A 21,170-nucleotide genomic window follows, 5' to 3' on the forward strand; every position below is an offset into this window, starting at 1 on the left:
AGTGCATGACCATACACTTACTTACACTGTATTCTATCTGTCATTTCTTTGCCCATTCTCCGAATCTGTCTAGGTTCTTCTGTAGCCTCTCTACTTACTCAAAATACTTGCCCCTCCTCCTATCTACATATCATCTGCAAACTTTGCAACAAAACCATCAATTCCATCATCCAAATCACATAACATAAAAAGAATAGATCCTAACCCAGACCCCTGTGGAACAACACTAATCACCGGCCTCCAGCCAGAAAAGACACACTCTATTCCCACTCTTTGTTTCCTGCCAATCAGCCACTGCATTATCCATGCTAGAATCTTCCCATAATACCAAGGGCTCGTAGCTTGTTAAGCAACCTCATGTGTAGCACCTTGTCAAAGGCCGCCTGAAAATCCCAAGTACCACAACATTAACTGATTCTCCATTGTCCTTTGCCTATCCTGCTTGTTATTTTTTCAAAAATAATTCCAATGGGTTAGTCAGACAATATTCTCCTATGGCCTATTTTATTATGTGCCTCCAAGTACCCTGAACCACATTCTTAATAATCGACTCCAACATCTATCTTCCCAGCCACTGAGGTCAGACAAGCTGGTGTATAGTTTTCTTTTTTCCCTTCTTGAAGCGTGGAGTGACATTTGAAATTTTCTAGTCTTCTGGAACCATTCTGGAATCTAATGAATCTTGAGAGATCATTAGTAATGCTTCCATGATTTTTTTCAGCCACCTCCTTCAGAACTCTGGGGTGTACACCATCTGGTTCAGATGGCTTATCTACCGTCAGACCTTTCAATTTCACAAGAACCTTCTCTCTAATGATGGGAACTTTATACACTTCATGACCACTGACACCTGGAACTTCCACCATACTCCTAGTATTTTCCATTGTGAAGGCTCATGTAAAATACTTATTCAGTTCATTCACCATTTCACTGTCCCCCATTACTACCTCTCCAGCATTGTGTTTCAGCGGTCCAATATCATCTGCAAACCTCTGCATGGACTTTATGTATCTAAAAAAAACTCTTGGTATCCTCTTTAATATTACTGGCTAGCCCACCATATTCTATCTTTACCTTCTTAATGAATTCTATAGTTGCCTTCTGTTGGTTTTTAAACTTCCCCATCTGCTAACTTCCCACTAATTTTTGCTCTATTATATGCCCTCTCTTTGCTTTGACTTCTCTTGTTAGCCGCAGTTGTGTCTTCTTTCCTTCAGAATACTTCTTCCTCTGTGCGATGTATGTATCCTGTGTATTTCAAATTGCTTCCAGAAATTTCAGCCACTGGTGCTCTGCTGTCATCCCTACCAGTGTTCTTTACCAATCAATTCTGGACAACTCCTCTCTCATGCCTCTAATTCTTTTTACTCCACTGTAATACTGATACATCTGACTTTAGCTTCTACTTCCCAAATTTCAGTGTGAATTCAATCATATTATGATCACTTTCCCCTAAGGGTTATTTTTTCCTTAAGCTCTCTAATCAAGCCTGGTCCATTGCACAGAATCCCCATCATTCAAATATTTTCTCCATAATGCTTGTTTATTTTACTTTTACCAAGCTCCCATAACATCTCACTCAGTCAACTTATGTCATGATGTCAAAGAAACTCTGACCACTTCTCCATTTTATGAACAAAATTAGAAGCTCAGTGGTCCAAGCACAACCAAAGCTGAGCACCACTGAGCAGGCTATTGATGTTACTTGATACATGTGTAACTTCCACTTTGGCTAGTGGCTTAATATAAGGAGTGATAGTGCCCAGCCCGGCCAAACTTAAGAAATCTCGTTTGGGTGGATGCCGCGCGATGTGTTCCCATTACAAATCAGTATCCCGCCCAATAACTAACAGTACACAATATGCGATTAAACGATTAAGCTTTATAATTCTTATATTGACTATATGGTTAATAAAGAAAACAAAAAAAAAAGAAAAAAGGCCCATTCTTTTGAAACAATGTTGGAGCTCACTGATAAGCTGGTCATCCAAATCAACCTCCTCCGATCGTCGCTGCCATTCGGACCCTCTCTCCAAGTCCACTCCGTCTGGCAGTCTACCAACTTTCTCCATTTGCGTTTTCTCTCATCTCACCCCGGCAAAAGACCACGAAAATCTCTCTTCCAGACTCACAAGAAAGAATAACAGCTCTCTCATTGGCTAGCCCCCAGCATTCCAAACCCTGTTATCTCTAGACATAACCCAAATATTGCTGCTACAGAGAAACCATTTTATTCGCAATGAAACCTTACAGCATGTTACACATACATCAAGAGCAAGAGGATAGGACCACTAAAGGATAAAAGAGGGAATATGCGTTTAGAGGAAAATGATCTTGCCGACATTGCAAATGAACTCTTTGCGTTAATGTTCACCAAGGAGAAGAGCATGTAAGATTCAGTACTGTCCAAAAGTCTTAAGACTTTAGCACAATGCTGTTTTTGTCAACGTGGAACAGCGGGCGAGTTTGTAAATCTGGCAGGAGCAAAGGATTTTGGGAATGGCGAGGGTGGAGTGATGCCAGCAGTGTGGGACAGGTGGTAGAGAAGCATTGCTGGGGCAGGGAGTGGCACGGGTGTATACACCTCCTTTCCCAACCATGATCTCCCCTCTCTCTGTTCCCTTCCCACTCTCAGTCCACAAAACAGGCCCATATCAGAATCAGGTTTATCATCACCTACTCAATTCATTATTTTTTTTTAGTTGCAGTAGTATAGTGAAACACAGTACTGTAATATGTCTTAGCACCCTAGCTATAGATATGTGCCTAAGATTTCTGCACAGTACTGTGGAATGATCAGTGTGCAGTTTGATAATGATGCTGAGGTATTTTGAGGTAGAGGAAGAGATAGTAATGGATCTCTTAATGAATGTTAGTTTAGAAAGGTCTTCCAGGCCTTATGCAATATACCTCAGGTTGAGAGGCAAGGGTTGGCATTGCCAACACCAGGACCTGGATCTTCATGTCCTCTCTAGCCACAGACAAGCCCCTGAGGACTGGTGAGTAGCTAATGTTGTTCTTTGGTTAGAGAAGGGAAATAAGGATAATCTTGAAATTATATACCAGTGAGTCTCATGTTCGTGCTAGTGAAGCTGTTTGAGAGGATTCTTAGGTGTAAGGTTTATGAATATTTGCAAAAGCATGGCCTAATTAAAGACAATCAGCATGGCTTTATGTGAAGCAGGTCATGTTTTGCTAATTTGATTGAGTTTTGAGGTGACAAATATGATCAATAATTGTACAGCAGTGGATGTCTTCTACATGGATTTTAGTAAGGCATTCAACAAGATCCCTCATAGTAGGCTGATCCAGAGGATTAAGATGCATGGAATGATAACTTGGTAGTATGGAGTACTTGTTTGCACAATACGATAGTGCTCAAAGGGTCTTATTCAGGCTGGAGGTACAATATACTGTACTTAGTACTTACTAATCCTGACTTGCCCTTTTGGACTCTTCAGTGACAAAGGGTTGATTCTCAGGTTTGAACATGAGCAATATAATGAACCACAAAGTTACTGTTAATGGTAATGCACATTTATTTGTTATTAATGTAGAAAATTACAGCACAGGAACAGGCACTTTGGCCCACAATATTGTGCAGAACTGATTAAATTATTAATCAAATGCCCACTAAGCTCATTCCTTCTCCCTACACAATGACCATATTCTTCCAAATCCTGCACAATCATAGGCCTAAGAACCTCTTGAACACCATTATCATATTTGCCTCCACTAACTCTCCAGGCAGCGCATTCCAAGCAGCCATCACTCTGTGTTTAAACAAAGATCTTGCCCCTCACATCTTCTTTGAACTTAACCCCTCTCACCTGAAATGCCTGCCCTCTGGTATCAGACATTTCAAACCTGGGAAAAAGTAGACTAGCTTTCTACTCTATCTACGCCTCTACTCTGCAGAGAAAACAACCCAAGTTTGTCCAACCTCTCCTGATAGTACATACCCTTCAATCCAAGCAGTGTCCTGGTAAACCTCTTCTATACCCCACCAAAGCCTCAACATTCTTCCTACAATAGGGCAAGCAGAATCTAATGCAGTAATCCAGGTGCATCACAACTAGTTTTCTAACTAGTTAGGATGCACCTGACTCTTGATTTCAATTGCTTGACTAAGAAAGGCAACCATGCCACGTGCCTTTTTTACTCCATATCAACCTACATACGTAGCCACTTTCAGGGAATTATGGACATGGACCCCAAGATCCAACATAAACAGTTCCGATTCTTGCCACTAACAATCTGCTGTCTCTTTACATTTGACCGGGTTAAACTCCATCTGCCATTTTTCAGACTATATCTGCAACTGATCCATATGGTGCTCTATCCTTTACCAGTTTTCCATACTATCCACAACACACTAATCTCTTGCCCTCTGTAAATGTACTAAACTGTATCGATCAACATTTTCATCCAGGTCATTTATGTATATCACACAAAGCAAATTCCATACTGAAACCTTTGTGGAAATTAGACCTCCAGCCAGAATAAGTTTTATTGACCACTACCTGAAATTTCTATTGGCAAGCGAATCCAAATGGCAAATTCACCATGGAATCCATGATCCTTAATATTCTGCATCAGCCTCCCATGGGAGATCTTATCAGATACCTTACAAAACTCCATGTTGACAACATCCACAGCTCTACCTTCATCAATCTCCTTTGGCAGCTCCTCGAAAAACTCAGTCAACTAAGATATGACATAAAGGCATGCTGACTGTCCCTAGTTAATAATGGTTTAACAATGCTCGGAAATCCTATCCCCAAGAGCCTTCTCAGGTAACTTAGTTTCCAGGATTACCCTTATTTCACTTCTTGAACAACAGTAGTTACTCAGCAATCCCCGAGGACCTACCTCACTTGAAGACAACAATATTGGTCAAGGTTCCAGCAAGCTCATCTCTTATCTTTCTCAAGAACCTTAGATACATTGCATCAGATACATACATTGCATCTGGGGATTTATCCACCTTAATGTTCTTTAAGTGACCTAATACTTCATATAATACTTTATCCTTCTTTAGCTCTTAATGCCATAGCAAATTAGCATACTCCACACAAATCTCCCTGTCCTTTGTAAACATTGATGCCAAGTACTCATTTAGGTCCTTGTCTTCTGCCTTCAAGTACATTGTCTTCTTTATCATTGAGTGGTCCTACCTGCTCTGTAAATATCCCCTTGCTCAATGTATAGAAATCCTTAGGATTCACTGTAATCCTACTTGCCAAGGACTTTTTTCATGGCCCCTTCTGGCTTTCCTAATTCCCTTAATGATTTCTAGCTTCTTTTTAATCTTAAAGGTCTCTAATTTTAGCTTCCTAAACCTTACATAAGTGTCCTTTTTCTTAACTAAATTCACCACCTCTCTTGACACCCAGTGTCCCCTTAACTTGTCATCCTTGTTCTTCCTTTTCACTGCAACATTCCTGTCCTGTACTCTATACAGTTGGACTTCAAACACCCTTCAAGTGTCAGATGTGGATTTGCCCATTAACAAACTGTTCCCAATTAATTCTCACTGGTTCCTGATTTCCCTACCACCACAACAGATTTACAGCAGATGCAATCTTACTGGCTCTCCACTCAGCCTTGGACCACATGGACAACAGCAATACCTACATCAGGTTGCTTTTTATTGATTCCAGTTCAGCGTTAAAACACCATCATCCCCTGAGTCTCTGTACCTCCATCTGCAACTGCATCTTTGATTTCCTTGTCAGGAGAACACAGGTTGGAAATAACATCTCCTCCATGCTGATAATCAACACTGGCACACCTTAAGCCCACTACTCTACTCTTTCTATACCCTCGACTATGTGGCTTGGCAGAGTGCAAATGCCGTCTACAAATTTGTCAATGTCATAATTGTTGTTGGCAGAATCTCAGATGCTCATAAGAGAGCTTACAAGAATGTGATAGATCAGCTGGTTGAGTGGTGTCACAACAACCTTGCACTATATGGCAGTAAGACTAAGAAATTGATTGTGGACTTCTGGAAAGGAAGTTGGGAGACCACACAGAGGTTTTAATTATGGGGACTGCAGTAAAAAGGGCAATTTTTTCAATTTCTTGAGTATCAACATCTCTAAAGGTCTTTCCTGGGTGAAACATATTGATGCAATTACAAAGGTGGCACACCTGCAGCTATATTAGGATTCGGAGGAGATATGGTATGACCAGAGTCTAGCAGATTTCTACAGATGGACTGTGCAGGGCATCCTGACTTATTGCATCACTGTCTGGTATGGAGACGCCAATGTATAGGAAAGTGGAAAGCTGCTGAGTCAGCTCCGTCCTGAGCACTAGCTTTCCCACCATCAAGGACATATTCTAAAGTGTTCATTTACACTATTTTTATATATTCCAGTTCCAGTGTGCTCCCTCCCGAACCTAACAAATTCTGCCGAATCTAAGTCTCTTGGACTAAGGAAGTCCCAGTCTTTATTAGGGAAGTTGAAGTCATTGCTGATCCATAGACTCCATTGCAGTGATCAATTCTATCAGGGCAAACACAGCTCAAAGCACTTGCCACAGATAGCTGAACAGATAGATAGATAGATAGATACTTTATTCATCCCCATGGGGAAATTCAACATTTTTTCCAATGTCCCATACACTTATTGTAGCAAAACTAATTACATACAATACTTAACTCAGTAAAAATATGATATGCATCTAAAATCACCCTCTCAAAAAGCATTAATAAATAGCTTTTAAAAAGTTCTTAAGTAGTTTACTTAAATACATTGAGTCCTAACCCCGGCACTTTAACATATCTTACTCCTGGCGGTTGAATTGTAAAGCCGAATGGCATTGGGGAGTATTGATCTCTTCATCCTGTCTGAGGAGCATTGCATCAATAGCAACCTGTCGCTGAAACTGCTTCTCTGTCTCTGGATGGTGCTATGTAGAGGATGTTCAGGGTTTTCCATAATTGACCGTAGCCTACTCAGCGCCCTTCGCTCTGCTACCGATGTTATACTCTCCAGTACTTTGCCCACGACAGAGCCCGCCTTCCTTACCAGCTTATTAAGACGTGAGGCGTCCCTCTTCTTAATGCTGCCTCCCCAACACGCCACCACAAAGAAGAGGGCACTCTCCACAACTGACTTATAGAACATCTTCAGCATCTCACTACAAACATTGAATGACGCCAACCTTCTAAGGAAGTACAGTCGACTCTGTGCCTTCCTGCACAAGGCATCTGTGTTGGCAGTCCAGTCTAGCTCCCAGATACTTGTAGGTCTTAACCTGCTCCACACATTCTCCATTAATGATCACTGGCTCCATATGAGGCCTAGATCTCCTAAATGCTGTTATCAACAATTTCAGAACAGCTTTTATCTTTACATGCCTTTCCTGAAGCCCTTCTACACTAATCCCACTTGTCTGCATTACAGTCATATTTCTACTTCTTTTCTATCCAAGTATCTGTCTAAATGCTTTTAAGTATTTAAATGTCATCTGTCTCCAATACTTTCTGACAGCTTGTTCCAAATATTCATCATCCTTCACATGAAAAACCTGCCCCTCAGATCTCCTTTAAATCTTTCCTCCAGTGTTCTGGCACTTAGTTCAAGCTAACAAAGATGCAAAAATCTCCAGAGTGCTAGCAATCTCCTCTCTTGCCACTTTTTTCATTTTGGATTGAATGTTACACCATACGAGTGTATCAACCTTAATGTGCTCCAAGATTTCTAAAGCTTTGCCCTTCCTTATACAGATGTGCTCAAGAAATCCAGCAAATTGCATTCTCCAGCTGCCACATCATTCTCCCTGCTGAATACTAAAGTGTTCATTTGGGATGTCATCCCCAACTCTCATCCTACCAACCACCACATTATGCTTCATATTCACCAACTGCAATGTGATCCCACCAGCAGACATGTCTTCTCTACTCCACCCATTTCTGCTTTCCACAGGACTAATCTCTCCATGACTCACTGGTTCATTCATCTCTCCATCACCAGGCATTTTTACCTGCATCCTTAGGTGCCACACCTGTACCTAAACTTTTCTCATCACCTCTTGTGCACCTTCTGCAATGAGGTCTGTTGTATTCTGTACTCTCAATGTGGCCTCCTCAGTGCTAGCAAGATCAAGCACAGACTGGACAACCACTTTGGTGAGCACCAGTACTCTGCAAAAGCCAACCTGATCTATTTCCAAACCATTTGAACTCATCTCATTTTCCAAATTGACCCGTCTGTCCTCAGCTTTCACCACAGCCAGCGTGATGCCAAATACAACCAAGAGGAACAGCACCTCATATTCTCGTTTGGCCGACTAACTACAACTCAATGGGGTGAACATGGAATTCTCTAATTTCAGGGAACACACAACCCCTCTGTTCCTTTCACCTTCCTGACCCACGCAAGTCTCCTCACGGGCTCCCTTCTTTCCAAACTCACTCCCACCCAGCCTCTTGGTTTCCTAGATTATTTCCTCTTCCTCACATGGTCTACCTATGGCCCACATACTCTACCCACTTAATCTCTATCCTTACCACTCTTCCCCTGAGCATTCTTCCCTTACTTGATTCCACTCACCAATTTCATCAGATTTCACAATCTGAAATCTTCTATCACTTCCCAGCTTGTCACTATCTCCTTAAGTCCCTTCCTGCCTTCATATCAGTGCCTTCTCATCTGAATCCACCTATTGTTTTCCAATACTGATTCATCAGATGAGGAAAGATTGTAAATAGCAAATCAGGACAGAATGCTCATAAGGATCATAACGGGACTGGTACCTTAACTGAAAGGTATAAATCAATGGAGACTAAATATAAAGCTGTTCCTTGCCAATCTCCACTTCAGACACCATTTGCAGACATATTGACAAGTTGAATGAATTGTGTATCCATAATCAGTGCTGAGTTTGACATCGGGTGGTATGTTTAGTTTTGTTCTTTTTCTGCTTTAACATAGCTAGCACGATACAACTGAATGCCCTGCTTCTCCATTTCAAAGGCATTAAGTATATCACAGAAATGGCATACTTCCTCTCCTTAAAACAAAATAATCAATTCTTAAATGGATTTGTATTTCACAGTTACCATGTTACAGCTATACAAGGCCTTGGTTAGACTCACTTGGAGTACTGTGTTCAGTTCTGGTCACATCATTACAGGAAGGATGTGGATACTACAGAGCGAGTGCAGAGGAGATTCACAAGGATGTTGCCTGGATTGGAGAGCAGGCCTTATGAAAATAGGTTGAGTGAACTTGGCTTTTTCTCCCTGTAGTGACGGAGGATGAGAGCTGAACTGATAGGGGTGTATAAGATGATGAGAGGCATTGATCGTGTGCATAGCCAAAAGCTTGATCCCAGGGCTGAAATTGCTAAAACGAGGGGACTTAATTTTAAGGTGCATGGAAGTAGGTACAGAGGGGATATCAGGGGTTAAGTTTCTTTCACACAGAGAGTGGTGTGTGTGTGGAATGCACTGCAGGCGATGGTGGTGGAGACATACAATAGGGTCTTTTAAGAGACTCTTAGATAGGTACATGTTGCTAGGCTACATGGTCGGCACACCATTATGGGCCAAGGGCCTGTAATGTGCTGTTAATTTCTGTGTTCTATGGTGGGACAAACTCATTTCTACAGATTTTTAATCCGTGGTTCTGGGTTCTAATCTAAGAATTTAATTACTTCAATTTGTCATAGTGTTAAGATGCTCTTCCAATGTGGAATTCAAATAGAACTATCTCTTTCTAGAAAGTTTGCCTTTACAATGGTAAATCAACTGTTGATTTAATACAATTACTGCCCGAGAGAAAGAACTTTTACTGTGCATGAGAAATTAAACAGTTATTACACTACTTTCATGTTAACTTACAGTTACACTTCCCTTTTACGTGCAGGTTAGCCTTGATTCACGAGTGCGTGAAGTCATCAACACAAAGATGGCGGAACCATCAAATCAGATATTTGATGATGCACAGCTGCAGATTTATACCTTAATGCATAGAGACTCGTATCCACGATTCCTGAACTCTTCTATATACAAGTCTCTGCTTCAGAAGTCATCCAGCACATCTTCAGAGTCCTAAATATTCAACTATATGGATAAAGTTCATTTAAAAAAACAAAACAGGTACAAGGTCATCATCACAAAAAAGAAAATATGAAACTCAGGTTTATTTTACTACTGATTTCCTGTTGCCTAAAAATGCAAGAAGCACTAAAGAACTGCAAGACTCTAGTGATGGCTTAAATAAGTTCAATTTTGGTCTTTTTTTTTATTTACAAGCATTAGTGAATAAACCCTAATGGAAAGGGACAGTTTTTGTTCATCTCTCAATCAGGTATCATCTACACAATTATTATATATGAAAATGCTGTTATCAACAATTTCAGAACAGCTTTTATCTTTACATGAAAAATGAAAATGATTTTATTGAAAGGGATATAATCTCAGCCTTTATGTTGGAACGTAACCATTAAAAATACAAAACAGAATATTTAAAATTGTAAGTAGCTCATACCTACCTTTGTAAGACGTCATTGTTGCTGCTAATAATTCCATCAGTTGCTAATCAAGGATCATTCCATCCAAAAGAACCATAATTTTACCTCACTTTGTGTCCATGAACATTTAATTAAAATTTGTTTTGTACAATGATCATGAAGCTATCTCCGAAGATTACAGAAAAGATAATAGCCAGGTAAGTGTGAGTTCTTGCTGAAAAGGAACCAAGGTGCTCTTGAGGGTTACATTGTCAAATGGACTCCAGAGCTAGTGTACAAGATGTGTTAAATTTCACCCCTTTGGTTGTCTTCATGGTTGGCAATTTATTGTGCTGTATTGTAATAATATTAGGCTGTATTGACAACTTTAAAAAGGAAACTACTGATAAATTAGCTAGCTGTTGTTTACAGCTAAAGATAGTTTATATTTGTGCAATTTTCTTCTTGGACACAGGTAGTCAACAAAAGGGCTTTAAATTTACGAAGGCTTACCTACAAGATGAAAAATAATAATTGGATAGTTATGTTAGAAATAATAGAAATCCCTCACTATAATTTTTGAAATTAATTATGTTTTACAAGCACGGTTAAGAAAATTTGTAAAAATTTAAATAAATACATTGCTAATCTGATGAACTTCGTCTTTCATTTTGTTACGTACCCATGGGTATCTTGTACCTGTCACATGACCATGATGTAACTGAAGCTTTGCTGGGCATGAGGTAATGGTCTTGTTATGGTGGAGTGATGTCATTTTCCCACCAGTGAGAGGTCATGTGATAGTTTTTTTCAACAGAGTATAAAGGGAAAACCCCGCCCTGTGAGGTGGAGCAGTTCGTGGCTGAATTCGCCACTGACTCCATGTTGCTGCGTATTCCGATGTTATGACGCAGTTTCGTTTAAAAGTGGAGGTTTACTTTCTGCCTTAAGTCAAAGGTTATTCCCAGCAGTTTTGCCACAATACTGCCAGTTAAAAAGTAGTCATCGAAGTTTGGGAAGCTGAAAGCTCAAGGAAAGTTGGTGTTGACGGTGAAACCGGTACGACCTTATTTAATCTTTATACAAGGAATTAGTAACCTATTAATAACTCCTGCTAAAAGGGGCAGAAAGAGTTGGATGCAGAGTTTCGCCAAGGAAAGGTCAGTGCCTTTAAGCTGTTTCATTTTCTTCATCGTAAATCCTTTGATCAAAGCATACTTCAACTGGGATCGGCAGTAACACCACGAAGAAGAACTTAAATTATTTCAAGGAAAGCCTCTCCTAAGTGACTGTGTAAACACTTGGACTTTTGCATTACTACTTCTAAGAACTATTTTTGCATTATTGCTTTAAGAACTGTTTTCACATTCTCGCTTAAGAACTGTTCAAGCTGCTGCACAGCAGCTGACTTTTGGTTAAGTTAGTCTTTTGTTTACTTTTGAGTTTTTTTAGCAGTGTTTAATAAATGTTTTATTTGTTATTAAAAAACCTGTCTCAATTATATATTCATTGTTGCTGGATCATAACATTTGGGGGCTCGTGCGATCTGAATCCATTTTTGAGTTTAAATGCTTGTTTGGTTTTTAATCGGTGATTTGGAAAAGGGGAATACTCAATTCTTTTGTTTGATTGGCTTGTGAGTGGTATTCGGCAACAATGAATATTGAAGAATTCCTGGAATCTCCAGATTCGGGATTATTAGAGAAGGCAAAAAAAAATGATGTATTGGAGATTGCTAGCAGGTTGGAACTTGAAGGTATTTCAAAAGGTACAACAAAGCCTGTAGTTCAAAGAAAAATCACAGAACACTATATAGAGTTGGGTGTGTTTGATGTATCGATTTTAGATCAGTTTCCTGTGAGTAAAGCAGCGATTCAGTTACAGTCAGAACGGGTAGCATTAGAAAAGTTGAAAATAGAAGCTGCATTAAATCAGAAGGAATTAGAAGCTCACTTGGAACTAAGTCGATTAGAAGCTGAAAATAAAAAGAGGGAATTTGAACTTAAGATGGCGGAATTGAGATCCGGGAATCAGTCTCCTGGTTTTAGAAAAACGTTTGTTGTTAGTCAGGAAATTAAATTGGTCCCTCTATTTAGTGAAACAGAAGTAGAGAAATATTTTCAACATTTTGAAATGATTGCTCTGATTTCAGAGTGGCTGAAAGAGAAATGGTCAGTGTTGTTACAGAGTGTAATTAAGGGCAAAGCACAACAGGTTTATACAGCTTTAACTGCTGAGCAAGCGCTTGATTATGGTACTGTGAAACTACACATATTGAAGGTGTATGAGTTAGTTCCAGAAGTTTATAGAGAAAGATTCAGAAATTTGAAGAAATCTGTGGGAAAGACTTATGTGGAATTTGCCTATGATAAAGCTGTGTGTTTTGAGAGATGGGTTTCCTCTAAAAATGTAAATGGGGACTATAATAAATTGAAAGAGCTGATTTTAATGGAAGAATTTAAAAGAAGCATTCCTGTTGAAGTAAGGACATACTTAAATGAGAGAGACATTGCTACATTACAGGACTCTGCTAAATTAGCTGATGAGTATGCTTTAATCCATAAGAATAAATTTCCTCAGGGCAGAGCTTTTAAAAGGAAAAATAACACAGAGAATCAAAGTAAATCAGAGATTAAATCAGAAGTTAATCAGAAAAGTAAGGAGGAAAGAAAATCTGGGAAGGAAAGACAGTTTGGTCCCATTTGTAACTATTGTAAGAAACCTGGTCACGTAATAGCTAACTGTTTCCGATTGAAAAAGAAAGAAAAGGAAGCAGTTGCAGATGGTTATGTGCAACATACTGAAAAACCTGTAAATCCACAGGGTTTGATAAACACAAATGAAGCTTTGTTAGAGTCTGACCAAGTTAAAAAGGGATATGATCATTTTATAACTGAACAGTTTGTATCCCTGAAAGAAGGATCTACTCCAGTGCCAATAAAAATCCTAAGGGGTACTGGAGCTTCTCAATCACTGATATTAAACAGTGTGTTAAAGTTTAATGAAGATTCTGATATTGGTGAGGTAAATTATATATGAGGTATTGGGAGTGTCCTTATGCCTGTACATTTGTATAAAGTGAATTTAAAATCAGGGTTAGTTACAGGACTTGTTAAAATAGGACTACAGCCTACCTTACCTGTGAATGATATTTCTTTATTGTTAGGAAATGATTTAGCAGGTGGACAAGTTTTTCCTGAAGTACATTTGACAATAAAGTTAGAGGAACCACGGATGGATTCTAACACAGGTTCTTCCTGTGTTGTAACTCGAGCTATGGCTAAAAAGATTGATGTGCAGAATGAGGTTGTTACCCATGACTGTTCAACTCAGGATTCGAGTTTTGAGGATATGTCAGAAACTTTCTTACCTTCATTGTTTGAACAAGACTCTTGGAGTAAATCTGACCATGAAGATTTGTCTCTGTCCAGGAACGAGATGATAGCAGAGCAGAGTAGAGACCCTGAGATTATAAAACTAAAAGAACAAGCTCTTCCAGATAGTGAAATTGATAAGGTGCCAGTAGGATATTATTTTGAAAAAGGAGTGTTGATGAGGAACTGGAGACCTCCTACAATTCCAGGTTGTTTACCAGGTAGTTGTTCCTAAAGTTTATCAAAATGAGATTTTAACTTTAGCCCATAGTGTGCCCTTGGGTGGACATCAAGGCGTAAGGAAAACTGTGGACAAGATTTTGAAACATTTTTACTGGCCTGGTTTAAGAAAAGATGTGGCGATGTTTTGCAGAACATGCCATACTTGTCAGATTGTAGGTAAACCAAATCAAGTTACACCAGTGGCTCCATTGCAACCTATTCCAGCATTTGGTGAACCATTTTATAAAATTATTATAGATTGTGTAGGTCCATTACCAAAAACAAAAACTGGTTATCAGTACTTGTTGACTATCATGTGCACTGTGTCTAGGTTTCCAGAGGCAGTACCACTTAGGAATATAACAGCTAAAACTGTAACAAAGGCTCTTATAAAATTCTTTACTTATTTTGGGTTGCCTAAGGAAATACAATCTGATCAAGGCAGTAATTTTATGTCTGGATTGTTTCAACAGATAGTTTATAAATTGGGAGCTAAGCAAGTCACTTCGTCTGCATACCATACAGAATCGCAAGGTACCTTGGAGAGGTTTCATTCTACCCTCAAGACTATGATTAGGACATATTGTGTGGAAAATGAAAGTGATTAGGATGAGGGTATACACTTACTTCTATTTGCAGTGAGGGAATCAGTGCAGGAATCCTTAGGTTTCAGTCCATTTGAACTTGTATTTGGGCATAGAGTTAGAGGACCTTTAACTTTATTAAACGGACAATGGATTAATAAATAAGTACACACTAATTTGTTGGACTATGTTTTAAAATTTAAGGACAGATTACATAAAGCTTGTAATTTAGCTAGGGATAATTTAAAATTGGCTCAGGAGAAAATGAAAACCTGGTACAATAAAGAAGCTCGGATGAGGACGTTTAAGATAAGGTGCTGGTTCTTTTCCCAGTGCAAACAAATCCTTTAAAGCTAAATTTCATGGTCCTTATGAAATTGTGTCTAAAATCAGTGATGTGGATTACGTGATAAAAACTCCAGATCGTAGAAGGCCAACTCAACTTTGCCATATTATTATGATAAAACCATATTATGAGAAACAGTCTGCTACTATGACTGTTGTGGTCAATAATATTGAGTCTGATCTCACTAGGGACATAATAGATAATTCATCTGAAACTCATTCTAAACCCAACATTGTTTCTGTCAGGTTACCAAACTCAACTATTCTGGAAAATATTGATGAGAAATTAACACATTTACAGCCAGAGCAGTAACAGCAGATGAAACAATTAATTTTTAAATATAAGGGTTTGCTTCCAGAAGTTCCTAGAAGAACCACTGTAGCTTCACATGATGTAGATGTTGGAGATGCCAAACAACATCCATATAAGGTGAAATGGAAAAATGTGAACTTGCTGAGAAAGAAATTAAATATATGCTAGAGAATAATATTATTCAATCTTCTAACTCGAATTGGAGTTCACCTTGTGTTATGGTGCCAAAATCAGATGGTAGTATTAGGTTTTGTACGGACTACAGGAAGGTGAATGCTGTGATGAAAACAGATACATATCCAATTCCTAGAATAGATGATTGCATAGATAAAGTGGGAAAAGCAAAGTTCCTTACAAAGATTGATTTATTGAAAGGGTATTGGTGTGTTCCATTAACGGATAGAAGTAGAGAGATTTCTGCATTTGTAACTCCATCTGGGTTATATGAATATAATGTTCTTCCATTTGGGATGAAGAATGCCCTAGGTACTTTCCAGCGGATGATTAACTCTGTGATTCAGGGATTGAAAGATACAGATGCTTATATTGACGATTTGGTGACAGGAAATGATACTTGGGAAGCACACATTACTGTGGTGGAGAAATTATTTGAAAGGCTTTCAAAAGCTAACCTAACTATTAATTTAGCTAAAAATAAATTTGGAAATGCCACTGTGATTTACCTTAGTTGTGTGGTAAATCCAGGCTAGGTTAAAGAAAATGGTTAAAGAAATACATTAAACTCCAATTTAGTAATGAAAGGTTTAATGTTTTGATAATATTTTGATAACTCATATTACAGGCAAAGATAATGTGATTGCTGATTGTCTATTTCGATGTTAAATGTACAATGTAATTTTTTATGGAGTGATATTTTCTAACATTTGTAACACTCCTGTATAGTAAGATGCTATATGCTAATACTATGTATGCTGTGCACATTGTAAATTTTATACATTTGTATTTCTTCTCTTGTAAATAGTTAATTGTTAAAATTTTGTTCTTGACAGATGACATTTTTTTTTTGGAGGGAGGTGTTACGTACCCATGGGTATCTTGTACCTGTCACGTGACCATGAGGTAATGGTCTTGTGATGGTGGAGTGATTTCATTTTCCCGCCAGTGAGAGGTCATGTGATAGTTTTTTTCCAACAGGGTATAAAAGGAGAACCCCGCCCTGTGAGGTGGGGCAGTTCGTGGCTGAATTCGCCACTGACTCCATGTTGCTGCGTATTCCGATGTTATGACGCAGTTTCGTTTAAAAGTGGAGTTTTACTTGCTGCCTTAAGTCAAAGGTTATTCCCGGCAGTTTTGCTACAATACTGCCAGTTAAAAAGTAGTCAGAGAGTGAAGATTTGTTAAAGTTCGGGAAGCTGAAAGCTCGAGGAAAGTTGGTGTTGACAGTGAAACCGGTATGACCTTATTTAATCTTTATACAAGGAATTAGTAACCTGCAAGCCGAGATAACTCCTGGTAAAAGGGGCAGAAAGAGTTGAATGCAGAGTTTCGCCAAGGAAAGATCGGTGCCTTTAAGCTGTTACATTTTCTTCATCGTAAATCCTTTGATCAAAGCATACTTCAACTGGGATCAGCAGTAACGCCACGAAGGAGAACTTAAATTATTTCAAGGAAAGCCTCTCCTAAGTGACTGTGTAAACACTTAGACTTTTGCATTACTACTTCTAAGAACTGTTTTCGCAATCTCGTTTTAAGAACTGTTCAAGCTGCCGCACAGCAGCCAACTTTCGGTTAAGTTAGTCGTTTGTTTATTTTTGGGGTTTTTTTAGCAGTGTTTAATAAAGGTTTTATTTGTTATTAAAAAAACTGTCTCAATTATATATTCATTGTTGCTGAACCATAACAATTTAGATAAATGTTGATAGGGAAAACTGGATAGCTTGCTGTGAAAAAAAAGAATTTTGATGCGCTCATGCAGTCTTCATGAATAGCATTATTGTTGCTTACAGCCACTGTTTATCATCCTGCTTACCAATTTCAAAAATGGCCAACAGTACTACTAAAGACTATGCAGCCAACTTCTCCTACTTAAAAGTCAAATCATTATAGTTACAGCAGGTAAGTGCAATTTGGGATTCACCCTGACCTAGTTAGCATTCAGTAAAGGTGCAACAGTGGAAAAATTGGCACCACAGGGACCTTTGTGCAGAAGGTGGATAATTCCACAGTAATTTGCAGGCTATCAAATTCTGCATGTGGTGTATCATCAAGTCAAAAACTATGGAAGTGTCCAATTCAGAACTGTGCAGGAATATGTAGATTATCCAGAGAAAGCAGGTGGCAACTCCTGCCATTTTGATTGAAGTAGCAACTCCAGACCAAACTTAAATTACTGAAGGATGCTCGACAGCTATCATCTCATACAAAGTGAAACCAAGTGACACAGGTGACAAAATTTCTCTTCTAGATGAGCTCAATGCCTTTTATGCTTGCTTTGCCTATTAAAACATCAAAGCACCTTCATGAACTCACACAGCCTGCAATGACTGTGATCTCTGTCTCTGAGGCTGATGTAACAGTGTCCTTCAGGATGAACCCGCTGAAAGCATCCCACTCAGATGGCTACGTGGCGGTTTAAGACCTGTACTGATCAACTGGCTGGAGTGTTCGATACCTTTAACCTTTTGTTTCAGCAGGCTGAGTTACCCACCTGTTTCAGAAAGGCTTCAATTATACCAGTACCTACAACATGGTAACCTTCCTCAACAACTATCAAGTAGCATTTACATCCACTTTGATGAAGTGCTTTGAGAGATTGGTGGTGAAACATATCAACTCCTGCCCAAGAAGCAACTTAGATACACTCCAATTTGCCTACTGTCACAACAGGTCAACAACAGATGCCTTTTCATTGGCTCTTCATCCAATCCTGAATCATCTGGACAGCAAAGATGCATGCATCTGGATGCTCTTCCTTGACTATAGCTCAGAATTCAAAACTATCATCCCCTGAAAACTAATTAGCTGCTCGACCTTGACTTCAACTACCTCATTGTGCGACCAGATCTTAGATTTCCTCACCTGCAGACTCCAGTCAGTTTTGGCTGGCAACAGTTCCTCCTCCCCAATCTCCCTTAGCACAGCAGCACCACAGGGCTGTGTACTTAGATCCCTGCTCTACTTGCTTTATACTTATGACTGTGAGTCTAAGCACAGCTCCAGTTTCATACATTGATCATTGGCTGAATCAAAGGTAGTGACGAATCAGCATTTGGAGGGAGATTGAATATCTGGATGAGTGGTGCCACAACAAAAATCTCTCACTCAATATAAGTAAGACCAAGGAAATGATTAATGAAAAAAACACAAAATGCTGGCAGAACTCAGCAGGCCAGACAGCATCTATGGGAGGAGGTAATAACGACATGCTGTCTGGCCTGCTGAGTTCTGCCAGCATTTCGTGTTTTTTTATTTATTTCCAGCATCTGCAGATTCACTCGTGTTGCCTTAGAAATGATTAATGACTTGAGGAAGGAGGAAATGGAGGCCCATATGCCAGTCCTCATCAGGGGAATCAGGCAGAAAGAATTAAATTCCTTGGTTTTATCATTTCTGCAGATTTGTCCTAGGACCAGCACAAAAATACCATTACAAAGAAAGCACAGCAGTGCCTCTACTCTTAGAGGTTTATGTAGATTCAGTATGACATCTCAAATTTTGACAAACTTCTATAGATTTGTGGAGAGCATGTTGATTATATCATGGACTGGTATGGAAACACCAATGCCTTTGTACAGAAAAACCTACAAAAGGTTGTTGTCCACCCTGTTGGGTATGGTCTTTCATTGATTTTATTGTGTTACTTGTCAGCAATCACAGTAAATACAAGAAATCTCAGGGTTGTGTGTGGTGACACATGTCCTTTGATAATAAATTTACTTTGAACTTTGAAAATACCAGTTTTCAAAGGAAATACATGGTTTGCCATTTTGTCTTCCAACAGATTACTAATTCATCCCAGTGCCACACCAGAATAGGGGCAGTAATCATAATCCATTTACTGTCATTTTGTCAGAACCCTTAATGTTGGCATCAAACAACTGGCCTCACCTTCTACAAAAGTTCAAAACTTAGCCAAATCACAGGAAACATACTGAATACTCATTGGTTCAACTTTAATTTCAATAGGTATAAGTGAAACATTTTATTGCATGTTCTCTTTACTGAAAAAAACAATACAATTTAATCTGATGGATTGACTATTGCACCAGCCATCCTAATTTCATTAATTTAGCAGTGCTAGTCACCTGACAAGTACAAATGTTTATTTTTCTCCCAGAAGGTACTATTTAACCATTCATTTATTTTGTGCATGTTTGCAGCAAATAACCTGTATTTTTTTTCCTGTTTTATCACTTTCCAGCTCTTGCCTCACTTATGCAATCTATTTGATTAGAGAGTATCAATCTAATCCCCAAGTGTTACATCTGAATTAAAAACCAGTACTCGTCTTCAGGCAAGGAATTCTAGAAAATGAGTAATTACTGTGAAGAATGCTTATATGAGAATGCAGTTCTTGGACTGCAGTTCAGTATTCAACACCATAATTCCCTCCAGGCTTGACAAGAAGCTCAGAGACCTCAGCCTTCACCCTACCTTTTGTAGCTGGATCATGAACTTCTTGTTAGATTGCCAGCAGATGGTAAGGGTCTCCCTTCATCTCTGCCCCTCAAGCTGTGTACTGAGCCCCCTTCCTTTACTCTCTGTATACCCATGACTATGTTGCCACCCACAGCTCCAATCTGTTAATTAAATTTGCTGATGATACTACATTGATTGGCCTAATCTCAATCAATAATGAGGTGATCCACAGGAAGAAGTCATTTCTCCAACAGTGGTGCCAAGAAAAATAACCTCTCCCTCAATGTTGCAAAAACAAAGGAGCTGGTTGTGGATTACAGGAGGAATGGAGACAGGCTAAGCCCTATTGACATCAATGGATCTGGGGTTGAGAGGGTCAATAGCTTTAGGTTCCACGGTATACACATCACCGAGGATCTTGCGTAGTCTGTACATACCAGCTGTGTGGTTAAAAAAAAAAGCATAACAGCACCTCTTTCACCTCAGACGGTTGAAGAAGTTTGGTATGAGCCCTCAAATCCAAAGAACTTTCTAAAGGGGCACAATTGAGAGCATCCTGACTGGCCTTGTATGGGAGCTGTACTCCCCAGAATCGCAGGACTCTGCAGAGAGTGGTGTGGACAGCCCAACACATCTGTAGATGTGAACTTCCCACTATTCAGGACATTTACAAAGACAGGTGTGTAAAAAAGGCCCAAAGGATCATTGGGGACCCGAGTCACTCCAATCACAAACTGTTCCAGCTGCAACCATCCAAGAAATGGTACTACAGCACAAATGCCAGGACAGCTTCATCCACCAGGGCAGCAGACTGATTATTTCATGCTGATGCAACTGTATTTTTATGTAATATTGACTGTCCTGTTGTACATACTATTCATTATAAATTGCATATTGCACATTTAGACGGAGACGCAATGTAAAGATTTTTACTCCTGTGTGACGGATGTAAGAAATAAAGTCAATTCAATTCAATTTTGTCACGTTTGGTCCTTTTGCCAATCACTTAGTTCTTAGGTCCTTCACTTCTCAGCCTTACACCCAATGGACAGAGTCCTGCTATCTACATTGGAGAACCACACTTTTTAGTGTAAGCCTCATTTGATCACACCAAGATAGACAGTGTGCTTCATTTCTTCCCACAAATAACTGATGTTGTCACAGCCTATTCCTTTTAAAAAGATGAGCTTTCCAAGGACTGCTAGCAGCCAGGGCAGGTTTTTTTTAAATGAACTTTCTTGTTACCTCATTTTAATCACAGAC

General features: G+C 39.2%; 1 protein-coding gene across 4 annotated transcripts in view; it reads left to right on the forward strand.

Moving 5' to 3' along the window:
• The window catches only part of LOC140736096 (regulator of G-protein signaling 20-like), a 120,926-nt gene extending 109,803 nt beyond the window's left edge, over positions 1 to 11,123 (forward strand). For all 4 annotated transcript variants that reach the window (XM_073061858.1, XM_073061855.1, XM_073061854.1 and 1 more), the window contains exon 5: positions 9,885 to 11,123. In XM_073061858.1, the coding sequence (XP_072917959.1) occupies positions 9,885 to 10,073 (189 nt within the window). In that variant the 3' untranslated portion in view covers positions 10,074 to 11,123. The remainder of the gene's footprint in view (positions 1 to 9,884) is intronic.
• The last annotated feature ends 10,047 nt before the right edge of the window (positions 11,124 to 21,170 follow it).

The sequence above is a fragment of the Hemitrygon akajei genome, chromosome 11, assembly GCF_048418815.1.
Source record: "Hemitrygon akajei chromosome 11, sHemAka1.3, whole genome shotgun sequence".
Lineage (NCBI taxonomy): Eukaryota > Metazoa > Chordata > Chondrichthyes > Myliobatiformes > Dasyatidae > Hemitrygon > Hemitrygon akajei.